This window comes from Mixophyes fleayi, chromosome 3 (genome assembly GCF_038048845.1).
Source record: "Mixophyes fleayi isolate aMixFle1 chromosome 3, aMixFle1.hap1, whole genome shotgun sequence".
Taxonomy (NCBI): domain Eukaryota; kingdom Metazoa; phylum Chordata; class Amphibia; order Anura; family Limnodynastidae; genus Mixophyes; species Mixophyes fleayi.
The window spans coordinates 300,537,217-300,554,333 of NC_134404.1; the positions used below are offsets into that span (position 1 = coordinate 300,537,217).

Sequence of the window (17,117 nt, forward strand, 5' to 3'; positions counted from 1 at the left end):
TAATCCTGGAATCATTCTGTTCTTTTCTAAACCAGGCTTCTTTGTAGCTTTACTGAGACCTTTGCCTACATGTGTGCTATTGTGACTGGTATGCAGTGCCTTTTCCTGTTGGACCAATTCCCCTATGTCTCATGTCTGTACACTCTGACTTCCTCGCTGCTCCGGTCATAGATTGTGATAGTTTTGGTAATTAGTTATTACTTAATGTCTACAGACAGTGGAGGCATCCATTTTGTTGGATACATCATGAGACATAGCTCATTAATGTCATTAATTCTTAGTGACAGGTACAGTTTTTAATGAAATTTTTGAATAAAGACAACCACAATGGGAAATCCAGGAGCCTATTTTGCTTTAAAAAAACAAACAAAAACCCCCAGCATAGTTAAGGTGTGTTTTAGATCTGAAGCAGAACACTAGCTTTGTGACAATTATATTACTTACAAGTTAACCCGTGCATGATACTCATGCATTCTAGTCAAATCAAGCTACTTAAGGTGTTAAAAAGGTTCTTGTCATGCATTTGGGCCTAGCCCAGGCCTCCTCAGGGGAAGAGTGTTACTTCCTGACGTAAGCGCCCTTTTTTAACGTGGTTTTGTCCACATGTCACCACCTCATCATTCTTCTCCATCACCTCATCCTTCATTTTCATCGCCACATCTATCCAGATGTCTATCCAGACACAGGGATCTCTCTAAGCGGTCCTGAGTATCACACTCCTTTCACTCTCACCCCCGGCAACCACTCCTCATTGTCACCCCCGGCAACCACCAACCACTCCCCACTGTCACCCCCGGCAACCACCAACCACTCCCAACTGTCACTTCTCCTTCAAGAAATATATATATATTTTTTTTAAATCTTTATAAACACTTTTAACAATTAACAAATTAAATTAACAAATTAAAAACATCTTGGTATACCAAATTTCAGCCCTTTCTGAATTTTTTTTCCCACACACACTAAGAATTTAGTAGGTCAGTGTATAATTCCGCCCAGCAGGTGGCGCTGCAGCTTGGTTTTATTTTTTCCACACACAGACAGACTAACACACGCCACTAGACATTTATATTATAGATACATATTTTACAGGATGGGGAAGGATATTTATGACTATGGGATACGGATGAGTCAATTCATAGTTTCCCTCAGCTCCTTGGTGCCCCCCAAACACTGCAGGAGAAAATGTGTTTTGATTTTCAGTTTGTGAATATTTTACATGTTCTGCTTCTGGTTTGCTTTGTGTGTGATCAGCATATCATTTTTATGGCTTGTTTTGATGGTTTGTTTTTTCTCATTTTTTTTATAGTTATTGGCAGTATCTCCTATTTAATTGCAGGGACCGATATCCACTGTTTTGCCAATAATGTGTTATTTTGGGGAACTCGCAATTACAACATCTTGACTGTCAATAGGGACTCCTTATGAATTTGTTTAATTTTGCAAGTGGAAATACAGACTTCCACATTACTTTCTGCTAACGGGGGTAGGATGGAAGTAATTTTTTTATTTATTTATGTATTGCGCAGCTCTGTACATTGAGGGGATCATGACAACCAAATTACATCCAATTGACAGGAAGTACAGATGTCCCTGCCCATATGAGCATACTAAGAGGTTCCGCTACCTTCTGTATTTTCTGGCGGGGAACATGTGGGTGGCTACCGTTAGGCAGCTGCATTATTGGCTTCCAGCAGAAGGCAGAGAACTGAACGTGATCCAGTCGCTGCAGGTATCATAAAACAGTAACCTGTCTGCAACCATAGCTGGTGTCACCATTTCTCAGAGCTACTGGTTCTAGAGGAGGCTTCTGCTTTTGTGCTGCACAGACACTAGTGTGGTTATCTGTCAGATTGTAGTAACGGTGTGTACCCTGGTGTTTTTCTTTTGGTGCCGCCAACTGCTCTAACCTAAGAAAAATTGGAAATCTAAGGAGGAATAGAGATGGCATAAGCATTAGAAGCGGTCAGCAATGACTGTCCTGCTGTACCCAGTTTATCTTCTGAACCACCTTGTCCGTGGTGCGATCACATTCTTGGCCCCATGATAATTTCCTACAGCCTCACAAATGTTTAGATGTTTGTGGGCAGATTATTATGTGGCAGGCTATGCACAGAACTGATCTAAAGTGCAGCCTTGAGTGTTTTTCTATTGTTGGATTACCGTAATAGTTTATATTGTCCACATTGTATTCCGGCAGCATATAATATAAATGCTCAAAAGGCCATTCAAACTAAGGTTATACAGTGTCTGTATTTATTATGGTGCGATTGTACCTTGCATATCAGAAATCCTCTCATTTGTAGCTGTAGCAAAGTTGTTAATGTGTATTAATGGAACAATTTTAACAAGGTCAAACTGATGAGGTCTTGTATATTTGAATTGGGTCATTTGTCTCCTACTTGCATAATGATTTTTTCATTTTAGCAATTATAGAGAAAACTATTGTATCATTTAGAACTCGTTCACTTCAATGCGTTGGAAGAAATCAGAAGCCAGTTAACCTATCAGTATGTTATGGTCTGTGGGAGGAAACTATTTGTCTGCAGGGTTTGATTTGTACCAATAATACCATAGCATTCAAGCCATAATCTTCTGCTATAGGCTCTTCAGGCCACAAGACTTTCAGCCATCTCTGCAGTTTCTTTATATATTTTGCAAACTAATTGTGGACAAGGATATGGATGGGCAGCACGGTGACGTAGTGGTTAGCACTTCTGCCTTACAGCACTGGGGTCATGAGTTCAATATCCGTCCATGGCCTTATCTGTGAGGAGTTTGTATGTTCTCCCCGTGTTTGCGTGGGTTTCCTCCGGGTAGTCCGGTTTCCTCCCACACTCCAAAAACATATTGGTAGCTTAATTGGCTGCTATCAAATTGACCCTAGTCTGTCTTTGTCTGTTTGTCTGTGTGTGTGTGTGTGTTACGGAATTTAGACTGTAAGCCCCAATGGGGCAGGGACTGATGTGAGTGAGTCCTCTGTACAGCGTTGCAGAATTTGTGGCGCTATATAAATAAATGATGATGATGATGATATGGAGGTTGTTCTTTAGCCAGAGCTGCTACTCTACTCCTAACATAAAGGTCCTATCTGTGGAACGTCTTGGCGTTTGATCTTGATCCATATGTATGGGTGTATATAATTTATTCACAGAGAGTTACAGTACTACCCGGAAGTGTGCGCAGCTGCACATCATGCAAGGCTTCATTGGGGCTCCACAGTTGTGTTCCCTCCATTGTGTGACCCTTGAGGTAAATTGTGCAAATTTGAGGGTGAGTTTTTAGGGGCATGAATGTTTTATTTATTTATTTTTGAAAGTGATTTCTGTTTTTCATTTTTGGTAATTTGTGATAGTTTTAAATTCAAAATCTGTATCCACAAACATTGAAAACAAAATGTTTTAATGTGCTGTATTAGGCTAAAGCAATTTACTTCAGTGAAATATGATCCCTGTCATTAGCTGAGCAGGCTCATACTACTGTACTTACAGATATTAGGAATATCTGCTGGACAGCTTCTGTAATCATCTCTTAGGGTCTAGATGTGCTAACCGGCTTCTGATTGGATGGCAACAGTACTCTTCCAATCAGAAGGCCCAGAGCAACTTTTTTTAAAAACACTTTAATCCACCAGTACAACCAATGTATAATGTATGGACAATTGTCAGCAATCTGTAACAATTCCAGATATCTAGAAGGATTAGGTATGTAAACCCTGGACTGGCTGCATTATATTACAGTAGCACCTCTGTTAGTTTCACTACTTGGCTATGCTATACCTCACTGTGTTTTAATTCCTTCTTAGCTGTAAGCCCTTCCTGCCATCCAGGCCTTCCCCAGTACCCAGCATTCTGTCATGTACTGCATAACAATGCAGTACATTTTAGTTACTAAAGAGAATCTATATAGAAACTGTACAAAAAGTAAAATAAGTAATTCTGTACAAAATGTAAAATATGTATTAAATTGCTTGTTCAGAGCCCTCTAAGATTGACAATATAGCCATCTTCATGACATAACCATAATTGCTGTATCCAGCACCATAGCTAGTGACATAATCTCCTGCCACCTTGTGGTGGCTGGGAACACTACATGTTATGTTATTCTATTTACTATGCAACATGTAGCTGCCTTTGAGCATTGCTATTTACTGCTAATAAATACATCTTGTAATAAAAAACTGCAATTGGAGGCAGAATATATCTATATGAGGCTTCCACCATTTAACTAAGATGAAGCATTTTATTCATTGTTTTATTTGTGATCCACAGTGACAAAAATGTGTACAACCTATTAACAGCTGTTCTATTGATTGCTGTATACACTTCTTTCGGTTAGAAGATGATATTGATGATTTCTTCTGTGTTCCAACAGGATTTTACAGTGGGCCTGTCTCTGGAGCGTTAGATGACTCTCAGAGCAGACAACTCATAACTAAACCTATGTTTACATTTTCTGTATTTTACAGCTCTATAATTTCTATGTTCACGTTTTTACCTGTATGATGTTAGTGAATATACATAGATTGTCATTAGACTGCTATCGAGTATACTAGCAGGAGCATGCTCAGTGTGCGCTTGAGAGACCTCCTGTGATAATATCTGCCAGCTTTCAGTACCTTGGTTCAGACTGATCACATAATCTCACTGTCGCAGGAGTTCCTGCTCACACAGACATTTATATAGCTGATTATTTATCAATTATGGTAATAATTTACATTTAATTAACATTTTAATTGTGCGTAGTGATGGATTCCCCGCCCCCTCGCTCACCCCCAAACTGCAAGACAAGTTCACTTTGATGTGCTCACAACAAAACCCTGTAGCCATACTCTAGTGCGCACCTAGTGGGGGGGGGGGTTACGGTTGCCCAGGTACTTGCTCCGATCACATGATTACCTGGCTTCTAGGAACAACACAGTTAGTTTTTGCATTGAAGAGTTTAAAACTATTGTGGGGATTTTGCATTAATGTATAGGTTTACTTTTTTGTTTTCATTTGTTTAATATTTTACTACATCAGTGTTGGCTAACCTGTGACACTCCAGGTTTTGTGAAACTACAAGTCCCAGCATGCTTTGCCAATATATAGCAGCTTATTGCTGGAAGGGTATGCTGGGACTTGTAGTTTCACAACACCTGGAGTGTCACAGGTTAGCCAACACTGTACTACATTGTACGTTTTACTTTACGAATTGTATTCAAATGTTCCTATCTGGCTATTGCGCTACTTTGTGTTCTGTATGCAGTTCTGAATTGTTTTGTTTTGTTATGTGGTTACATATGGACAGCTGCACAGTACCGCTTCTCTTCATGGATTTCAGCAGCTGTTATGCCTGGACTTCATTGTTCTGCACATTCTGGGCCTGATCCATTAAATAATGTAAATCCTGGTACATGTCATTGTATGTAAGATTGTGTCCAAGGGAACGCAAGTGCATGCAGATCATCTTCAAATGTAAGGGACTCTTCAACTGCCTGTGATTTGTAGGGTAGAAAGGGAGAGGGAATGGGCGTACACACGGAGGCGATGTACAGTAAGAGCGTGCAAAGCCAGAGCACACGTATGATTCAAGCTTCGGGCATCTCTGAGCTGCTAGACTTTTTTGCCATGTCACTTGCACCAGCTACAGGGCAAGTGCTGATTGATAGTGATGACTTCCACGTAGTTCTCTTTTACATAGCATTGTAGCACTAAGGGCTGCTCCATACTTTTATATTTGCCTATTGTCCCATCTGCTGTAAAACCTGCTCAGATTCTACCACTTAGATTGATGATGTTCCAAAATAAAGCACGTGGAACACTCCTCTAGAAATCCTTCATGTGTCCCTTACACTTAACAGCTGAAGGGTCAGGGCACTGCAGAGAGCAGTTGGCATTGTCAGTGTTGGTGATGACTACTTTTGTGGATTAGATTGGATGTTCAAGTTCACTGCAGAAGAGGCAGCCAGCATTGATGCCATTGGGTGTTTAAGTAGCTCAGACCAAGGTAGGGATGCAAAATCTTCAGCAGTAATTGTATCAGGAGTGGAGTGTAAATATACATGATCTGTTCTTTGGTCACCTGGCGCGGCGCTGCATCCAGCTGGTCACATGACACAGCACAGTACACACTGTATACTACTGGTCAAACTGGGCTCTGTGTCATCTTTGGCCTGAATAAAAAGATGACCATGGCCTGTATAAAATGATAAACGGGGGTCAATACATTTTTAGCATTCAGCTATAACATATGCATTGTGTGTTTACATTTTCACTATAACTGCTGGTCCATGGCTTGGCCGCAGGAATGATGTCACCGAGAAGCACCATTATACAATTATTAGCACATTTTTGAGTTTTTGCATTCACATTGGCCTGTTTGTGTGTAAAATACATGTCAATATACGAGTGTGTGTATTGTAATAGAAAAATTATGGTACAAATATATGTTGGATAAAACAATATTGATGTGTATAAAATCTGTTGGTCAAATGATTTCTTTCTGTATTCTGTGAAATGGTTAAATTGTTTTTCTATGTTATACTCTACAATCTATTCATAGGATGTTAAAATGGTCAGCAGCTGTCATGCTATATAGAGAGAAGAGTGTAAGAGGTCACATATGCCCTTTGACCTGCTTAGGCATAGAAATCTGTGTACTATGAAGAGATTATATATAACCAACTTTGTCCTTTTGAGGTATATTCTTTAGTATGTGATGTGATTAGTGACGTATGTAAGAGGGGTGGTGTTACTTCTATATAACTTGTGTCTTACATGGAGGATATTGTCGTGTTTCATGATGAATACAGACCATTGCATATGCAATTTGCAAGAATAAAGATAACCTTTGCTTTTTCAAATACTTATATTATTTTTGAATCATTTATGCGTTAACATTATGGAGGTCCCACGAGAAATATCTATAATTATCGATCAGCCAACACTTCTGGAAGAGGGGAGAGGAAAATATATACTCAATAGTGGCCACAAAAGGTAATATATTTTTATCTTATGATTATATATTTCTGTCTCCCACTCTCTGGGTTTGCTGAAAAGGTATTTATAGTTATCTCTGTAAGTGTGAAATTGCAAACGTATCTTTAATTGTTTGTCTATATGCTTTATATCTTTGAATAGAAGTATAAGCATAGATTTGGTACCAATTAGAATTTCTATTTTCTGTTTATTACTCAGAGACTGTTATACCTTGTTAGCCATGGAATGAATAAGTGAATATATGTGAGTGTGATTGGGCTTTCTTTACGAGGCCAGAATCCAGGTCAGTTGCCAAATTCAAATATCACTCAGGTTAACGTTTGAAGGAGGCAAAGCATAGTCCCAAGTCACTTAAGGTGAAACATAAAAATATACTATAAGACCTTAGATAGCAGTGCGTGTAATATGTGTGTATGATAAGTCCAGGATTTATCTGACGAGATAAAGTGTGATGTCGCTTATAACGGTTGGAGCCTGTAAGCAGGGAGTTGCATATTAATAGTGGTTACCATAGCGCAGACTGACTGGAGTATAAAAAAGATAAGCTGCGCCATGGAAGCATATGCAACCACACTGGAAAAGCCTAATGATAGGTTGATAATTTCCCCCTGGTTCTCCAGTGGCTGTTATGTTCCATAAATATGAAAAACAGTCTGTTCAATATGTGCATAAATGGTTAACAAGGTGTCCTGAATTTACAGAAAAAGGAAATTTTGATATAAATGTCCTAGGAGAAATAGGAAAGGATGTTTTTAAAAGTAAAGAAACGCAAGCTTTGCAATTTTGGTTAAATAAGGCCAATTGTCAAACCCTTAACAATAGTGCAAGAGTTGAAATTTATGTACAGTGGATTTTTGCTATGGCTAAATTTTTAGATTGTTCTAAAGTTTTTTTGATTAAACAGGGTACAATTGAAAGGGTTAGAGAATATAATGCTAGATTCAGAAGAGAAGTTGTAAATCATTTGGGTGTTTCTGATGTGTTTGCAAAAGCGGATTTTAAAAGTATTTTGACTAGTGCTTTAGTGGAGGGGTTGAAAAACAATTTAAAAGTCAGAGTGCAAATTCATGACCATCTTTGGGTTATGAAGGATATTGATGCCTTAGCCGCAATTGCTGCACATCATGAGGATAATATGGTAATTAAAAAGGTTGAAACTAATGCAAGGGTTAAAAATCCTGACAGAAGTAACAGATCACAAGTGATATGTTATAACTGCCAGGAGAGGGGGCATTTTGCCAAGTATTGCAGAAAGCCTAGGAAACAGAGACAATCTGGTAAGACCAGATCAAATTGACGGTCTCCAGCAACTTTTGTACACGTGTCCAGTAAAAAAAAAACAAAAAAACAATGTATAGGCCCCATTGTGAATATGACAGTTAATGGTAATAAGCATGAATTTCTGATTGATACGGGAACTGCAGGATCAGTACTGAAAAATAAATAAATAAATAATTACATTTTATTACCAATTACTGATAGAATTGTAAATGCCCATAGGAGTCGCTGATCATGTAATTTCTTTAAAAGAAATAGTCAGTAAAAGTCACTTTAGGTCATATCACAGAGAAACATTTTTTTATTGGCAGCAAATGCTCCTTCTAATTTGTTAGGTAGAGACTTGTTGTGTAAATTAGGATGTTCAATATATTGTACTCCGGATGGAGTGTTTTTAGACATACCTGAGAGAAATAGACATGCAGATAGCTCTTGATATAGATACTAATATGTCTTATCACGACACATACGGAATTCAGCTTGTATGGTGTTAACAACCAGGGCTAAATAAAATGGTAGATGACATGCTAGAAAATGTACCTAGTCAGTTGTGAACTATAGATTTAAATGAGACTGGGAAAATGAAGATTAGCCCGATCTCTGTTAAATTGAAACCAAATGTACCAAATTATGAGTTGTCACTTACTTTGTTTTGTCACGAATATTCAGGTCATACAGCTGGTGTTTTGACATAGCCCCATGGGAATATACCCAGACCTGTTGCATACTACTGTAAGAAACTTGATCCCGTGGCTAGAGGGTTTCCAAATTGTATTAAAATATGTTGCAGCCACAGCTATATTGGTAGACAAATATGCTAATAGTTTTGGGAAATCCACTTACTGTTCAAGTGTCACATGTTGTACTAACGCTTTTAAAATGTCATATGATTAGATATGTTACAAATGCCAGACTAACAAAATGGGAATTGATTCTTCTAATGGCTGCAAATATTACACTTGTCAGATGCAACGTTTTAAATATTCTGCTACAATTGTTTATTACTTCTGATATTGAATCTGATAAGATTAAAAAGAGAGGGGAAGGTATATTTGAATACACCAGATAATGATTTGGCATCAAGTGAATCAGATGAGGAGAATGCAAACAAAAGTGAACGTCAGAATTTTGAATATTTTGTTCATGAACCACATGATTGTGTTGTATACATGCAGCAAACTACTGCATCACGATCAGATTTAGAAAATACCATTGTAAAATCCTGATTTGATGTTATATGTAGATGGTAGTTGTCATAGGAGAAATGATACAGGAGCATTACAGTCAGGATTTGCAATAGTGGATGATAATGTGACTATATATTCTGAAAGCTTATCGGTTCCACATTTTGCTCAGATGCTGAATTAAAATTATTAATTAAAGCTTGTCAATTGGCAGAGAATAAAACAGTAAATATTTACACTGATAGTAAATATGGGTTTGGTGTTGTTCACGATTATACTAAAATTTGGCGACAAAGAAATGTCATTACAGCTGATGGTACAATAGTCGCTCATCATGAAATTGTAAATGAATTATTGAATGCTATTCAATTACCAAAATAGGTAGCAGTTATTAAATGCCAAGCGCATATGACAGGACATGATGAAGTAACAAAAGGAAATCATAGAGCTAACTTAACTGCTAAGAGAGCAGCAGAAAAAGACATTGCACCGATTGTTGAAAATACTAAAATTCTAAATGTTGTAATACCTGATTAAATTGAACTAATTGAGATGAAAAAAGGTTGTTTTTCACAGGGAAAGGCCCGATGGGAAATGGCAGGATGTCAAATTGGTAAAGATGGACTGTGGCGTGGAAAGGGAGGTAAGCCTGTAATTCTCAGAGCACTCTTACCAGCATTGGCACAAATGAGTCATGGATTAACCCATGCAGGTAAGGCTGCTATGAAGAATATAGTCCATATGTATTGGTGTGCACCTGGATTTTCAGCCATAGCTACCAGGTACTGTGCTTCATGTATTATCTGTCTACAGAGTAATGCAGGGAAGGCAGTAAAAACAATACCTAATCACCTGCCACCAACTGATGGCCCATTTCAAATAATTCAAATTGATTTTATCCAACTTCCTAAGTGTAGGATGTTAGAATATGTATTAATATGTGTTGATAAATTTTGTGGTTGGGTTGCAAAAGCCACCGTTAATGTTACAGCTAAGAAAAAATGTACAAGAATTTGTATGTAGATATGGCATACCACAGGTACTTTCTTCTGATCGAGGTCATCATTTTATTGGATCTGTTTTTAAGCAAATGTGTGAATTGTTAGTTATAAAACAGCTTCATGTACCGTACCATCCACAAAGTAGTGGGAAAGTTGAAAGATACAACGAGATTATTAAAAATAAACTGTCTAAAGTATTCAAGGAAACAAGGATGCTATGGCCTGATGCATTGCCAATAGTTTTACATGCTATCAGATTAACCCCTCGAGGTCCTCTCAATTTATCATCGTATGAGATTCTGTTTGGAAGAATTCCCAATTTAACTCTGAATTGCAATACCAGTCAAAGCCAAGTTAATGATGTGACTTAACTACATTCTATCATTTACTAAACAGTTGAGACAGATTCCAGTTGCTGTGATAGGCACACAACCGATTCCGATTGACAGAGCCTGTCATAATTTGAATTTGAGAAATTGGATGATGATAAGAAGTTTTTTAAGATCCGGATCGTTGACTGATCGGTGGTGAGGTCCATATCTCGTGCTATTAATGACGCCAACAGCATTAAAGGTCAAAGAAAAAGCACTTGGATACACGCTTCCCATTGAAAGAAAGCAGTCGATCCTGAACAAGTGAGAAGATAATTATCACCTTTATTCTACAAGTAAGGGATATTTCTGAGACCATAATAATGTCTCGGCCCTTACAAAGGCAAGATGCTCTCCACTTGACGAAGTCAGGGGATGAAAATCTTGTGAAGAGGAAAAGACAAGAAACGGAAAGAAACTGGTATTCAGAGTTAATTGGTTCACAGCCAAATTTGAAATTATGGACATTGCTATTTGTTTTAACATTAATCATGTTTGCAATTGGTATTTTTCTTGATCTATATGTTTACAGCCCTGTATATGGACAACAGAACTATAATGTAACGGTTTTGGAAAGGAGAGTTAAATGAGATGCATCACAGAACCATTGTGAAATTTATCTCCAACACAAGCATGTATTTGTAAATATTGTGAGCATCATATGGAAAACTTATGCGTACAATGGTGCTTAGATGATCCAGTTTTTTTAGTGATCGACATCCAATAATGTATTTCATTAGTTAATAGGAAAAAATTTAATACTAGTGAGTGTTGGGTTTATATATAAGTACCTCATAGACATTATAATGTTGGTCTTATACCATTTCCTATAAATGAAAGTAAAATTAGGTGAAAAGAAATGTGGTAATAAAATGAAAGAAGAGTATAGTACTACAATGCCATCACATATAAAATTGATAAAGTATTATAATGTGATACATGAAAATATAACATGTTATAATAAAACTACAAAACCTACGATTCAACAGAAAGGAGTGAATTATAAAGTATCGAAAATATGTTTAGGAATAATAAAGGAACGTTTGAGGATTGTATAGTTTAATTCTTTAACAATAATTGAAAAATTGATTAATATAACATTGAGTGGGAATATAATTAGGTGGACGATACATTCTGTTAATCGGACCACTTGTGAATTGGGCTATGAGGCAGCTCATAGTTTAATATCTGATATACCATATACATTTCCTGAGAATTTGTATTTCATATGTGGAAGGCGAGCATATAAATGGCTACCTCCAAATTTTGAAGGTATATGTTATATTGGGAGAATTAATTCCTAGTACAATGATAATGGGAAATCGAGATCTGGTTGACATGGTCGCTCAGGACTTAAAACGCAGAACGAGGAGATCTGTAAAAACTGTAAGTACTAAATATAAACATCTTTTTAAAACAGAACATTCAGTCAAAGTAGGGGTAGGTTTTGAAAATGTTTTCACTCATGGACATGTGGGATATTTAAATAATATTAAAGCAATTGAATAATTAGCTGATTTGTTGGATAACATTACAGAAATTTATGATGACACTTTTAGATATGTTTCCAAAGAGTTTCGAGCGTATAAAACTAAAATTAATCCAACATAAGATTAATATTAGATTATTTAACTGCACAAAGTAGTGTATATTGTCACATTTTAGAAACGGTTTATAACGTGTATTAGTGTATGTACATTTTGAATAATAAGACAAATCGAGAAGAAAGAAATAGATAAATATAGGTTACATATTTCAAAACTAAAAAAATAAATTCAGAAAAAGTCATAATAACATTGATACAGAAGATGATAATTGGTGAGAGAATTTGATAGTGGATTCCTTCTACTTGATTTACAGGTATATTTTCAGGAATATTAGGGTAGTGGAAAGGACTATTTTGGACATTAGAAAAATATGCTATTATTTTTTTTAATAATATGTGCATTAATTTATCTTCTTTTAAAATGTAGTCTCTGATTCACTAAGGAATATTTCTATTGCATTGAAGAATATCAAGGAGGATAGAATATTTGTACCACAACTTAAATAAACATTTCTCTTTGATAGTTAGTTTTATAAAAAATATTAATATCTCTTTTTATATTTTTTTTTGTAGTTGATATGTTTTTTTTAAGTTAAAGGTTATAGTGTGTGAATAGTTTTCACAAAGAGGGGAAATGTAATAGAAAAATTATGGTACAAATATATGTTGGATAAAACAATATTGATGTGTATAAAATCTGTTGGTCAAATGATTTCTTTCTGTATTCTGTGAAATGGTTAAATTGTTTTTCTATGTTATACTCTACAATAGGGCATCTATTCATAGGATGTTAAAATGGTCAGCAGCTGTCATGCTATATAGAGAGAAGAGTGTAAGAGGTCACATATGCCCTTTGACCTGCTTAGGCATAGAAATCTGTGTACTATGAAGAGATTATATATAACCAACTTTGTCCTTTTGAGGTATATTCTTTAGTATGTGATGTGATTAGTGACGTATGTAAGAGGGGTGGTGTTACTTCTATATAACTTGTGTCTTACATGGAGGATATTGTCGTGTTTCATGATGAATACAGACCATTGCATATGCAATTTGCAAGAATAAAGATAACCTTTGCTTTTTCAAATACTTATATTATTTTTGAATCATTTATGCGTTAACATGTATATGTATATAGGATGTATTCTCGCCTATTGTGCATGATTCAGTTCCATGGTTGAAATTCACTTGTTAACTGTGAGAAGAGCTGAGTGAAATCTTTTGTTCAACAAAATATTCAGTGTTCTGTAGTTGTTGTCACATTGCACAATTTTCACCAGTGGAATCTGGCCTAAAGTGACTGTTACACTGTGTGTAATATCTATGCATTGTGCACAACTTATATAGAGTGTGGAATGCCATTCAGGAGAATGGTTAAACCCAAAGATTGTATGGCAGGAACGTCCCCTCTCTATGGAACAGCTTGTGCAGCTTAATGTGAAATTTCCCCCAATTCTGACTGTAAGCTGTGTGCATATGTGTATACATTGAGGTCTTCTGCTAACAGGCTTATTTATGAACCTTACATGTAGCTTAACTGTTTGTCTGATTAGTTAAAGTGCACAAGAAATGTAGCATTATACATTTGTCTTTCCCACGTTTATAATGCTTGTAAATTAAATGCATGTATTTCTTGTCCTTTTATAGGCAGCCTGACAAATTGGTTGTGGTGTGGACTAGAAGGAGTCGAAGGAAATCATCCAAGGTGAGAAGACTGCATTAACGTTACTGAGAACTCTGTCCTCACAAACAGTACACCCATGACTCCTAATATCCCCCACCGGAAATAATTCTGTAAAGATCATTGAAGAAGAAGCTGTTCATGAGCTCACAGTCTTAACAACCAGCATTGTCCTTTAGTATCAGAGGAAGAGTGTGATCACCCCTGTAGGGAATGGGTAGATACATACAAAGGACATTTTTTTAGTTTCCTTTTTTTCTTTTTTTCTTACACACAGCCTATTAGATTCACTGCTTTTTTATTTATTTATTTTTTCTCTTTTTGTAATTTCTTTTTCTTGCGTCAATCGAAATACATTTTATTAAGGATATCCTACCAATGATTAACACACACTTTTCTGCAATGGTAAATAAGGACTCTCCTCCTACCAAGTGGAGAAAGGTGGTCTGATGCAGTGATAATCAAACTAACATAACCTTCAAAGTGACCATTCCCCATACAAAAATATGTATGGAAATGTCTGTGTTCTGATTTCACGTTATATACATTCTAGATTCTAAATCATATCTGTCTCCTATTGCAGGCACATAGCTGGCAACCTGGGATAAAAAACCCTTACCGAGGGGTAGTCGTATGGCCTGTTCCTGAGAACGTTGAAATCACTGTGACCCTCTTCAAGGTAATTATTTTATTTATCACTTTTTTGTTGTTGCCAAGTGTTTTCAGTTTGTGTGTTTTTGTTTTGGTCAAATGTTATTTTCTTCATAGAAAGTTTACATTGTCAGACTTGTCAAGTAAAATTGCATCATTTCTTTTTAACCTTCTTTTTGTGTGATTTACGTCGTGATCGAGCCGAAAACAGATTCAATGGATAGATTATTTAGCTCAGAATAGCAGCGTTCTGTATTGGTAATGAAGAGACATGTAGAAATCAGAGGGTAAACTTAGACTATTGCCCTTTTAGGCATAGACCAAACGCTGTCTGTTTTTGGTGTGTTAAACCATACACTTCCTTTATTACCCTGTAAATACTGTGTGTTTGCATTGTAGTGTTTCTCTACCTACATAATTGCACTGTATCTTGTTAAGTGTGTAGGAGTTTGTCTGTTAATTTACCACCTGGGTGGGAGGTTTTCTGTGTACATAAATCTGTCATTTGCTTCCTCTGTACGGCTCACACTACTGTTCAGCTGATGTGTTTATGTTTGTAAATATCTATTACTCCAGACAATATTGTGTTTGTACACACTCTACTTGTATCAACAATAACACTGATTTCCTCTCTACCCCCCCCCCATTCCCCCAAAATAGTCACCTCATGACTGATTCTTCCAATATGTTAAATAAGTTACTTCTATGTACACTGGTGTGTGAAACACAACAGTAAGCTTATTGTATTATACACTCTCTCATGAGTGTATTTAAATGCTAAAGCCACATTTAAAAAAAAATAAAAAATAAATATATATATATATATATATATATATATATATATATATATATATATATATATATATAATATTAATTATTCTATTTGAAACCCTTACATACAACCTGACACACACACTTACCTGCCTGAATTAGCTTGTCGGATACACTCAGTGGTGCAGTTATTAGGGGTTTCTGTTGCCCAGAAGCTCCCCCCACCCCTATGCTTGAATCACGCTCTGACATACAGTGGTACAAGTAAGGGGGTACAGCCCAATTTGCCGTGCCCTCTTCTTACTCACACCCAGCCACACACCGTTTGAATCCCAGGTTCAATTTTCCTTTTTACTTTCCATGCCTGAAACCTCCTTAACAATCTTGCAGACAGGAAGTCTGGTGTGCAGTAAAAATAACCTCCTCTAAGAATGTAATTATGTTCCTGAAGTTAACTTACAACTTTAACAATGCTGCAATTGTTTTATTGGTACTTTTATTTTTCTTTACTGCGGTAAATACAGATTGCACACCTCCGCTTTGAAATGCAGTGTCCAAGAATCTGTTTTGCTGTCCGCAGATTGTTATAGTATGTTATACATTCTTTTGTGATCCTCTTTTGAAGCCCTAGCGTAGACACTGAAACTTTGAGTCCCAGAATATTGGCATATTGGCTCTTTTCAGTCAGTTCTATGTTGTCACTATATATCTTTATTTGTAAAATTACTTAATTACTTTTCTATGTCCTTTGTTTTACATGTTATTAAACCCAGAAAACAAATTGTTAATATTGAGGAAACTTTGAGACAATTCATGCGGTCTGTTTATGTGGATAAATAAGGGTGGAAGAATTATTTGAGGGATGTTGTACAGCAGACTCTGCTTTCGTCACGTAGCCCTTTCCAGGATTAACGTAACATGTTTGTGTTTTAGGACCCTCATGCAGAAGAGTTTGAAGACAAGGAATGGACATTTGTAATAGAAAACGTAAGTAAAATGCTAAGGCTACAAATCTATTGTTGTGTTTAAAAAAAACATATTCCTCTTCATTGCACATTAAATGATATATAATGGTCATGAATGCACTCCCAGCATCCATAACTTGGATGTTTACTATGAAGGGTTACACAGTATTTTGGTACAACCTTGCACTCGCCTATCACACAAGCTACAGACCTCGTTGAAACACCCCCAAAACTCTTCTCCACATCAGTACATGCCTAATCTCTGACACCCCTAATTGTATTAAGGCAATAGGACCCCATATTGCTGTCACGCAAATGCACACACTGGAACACAATAAGCCCTTTCTTAGCAACAGGTTTTAAGAATTCACACACCAGCAATCAGAGGTAATACAGTTAAGCACTCAAAGGGTTAACACGGACAAGTCGATACTTCGTAAAAAGGCAAATGGATTCATTAGAGTACCAAGGACACACATTCTTTCATTTTAGTTTTAATATGAAAATTTACTGGGATATAATAATAAAAAAGAGAATATAATAAAATTACATACAAATAAATACAATGCAGTTACAAAACAAAGGGATAAGAATACGGAACACGTATACCAGGCATAAAGACTATATGAACTCTGTCAAGCAGAACACAATGGACACAATTAGACTTAGTCCCCAGGTCTGGCCATTTT

At 36.5% G+C, this 17,117-nt stretch overlaps 1 protein-coding gene across 7 annotated transcripts in view; it reads left to right on the plus strand.

Moving 5' to 3' along the window:
- The window catches only part of EHBP1 (EH domain binding protein 1), a 267,437-nt gene that overhangs the window by 47,398 nt on the left and 202,922 nt on the right, over positions 1 to 17,117 (plus strand). For all 7 annotated transcript variants that reach the window (XM_075203887.1, XM_075203881.1, XM_075203884.1 and 4 more), the window contains exons 3-5: positions 14,008 to 14,065; positions 14,625 to 14,720; positions 16,397 to 16,450. In XM_075203887.1, coding sequence (XP_075059988.1) covers positions 14,008 to 14,065; positions 14,625 to 14,720; positions 16,397 to 16,450 — 208 coding nt within the window. The remainder of the gene's footprint in view (positions 1 to 14,007; positions 14,066 to 14,624; positions 14,721 to 16,396; positions 16,451 to 17,117) is intronic.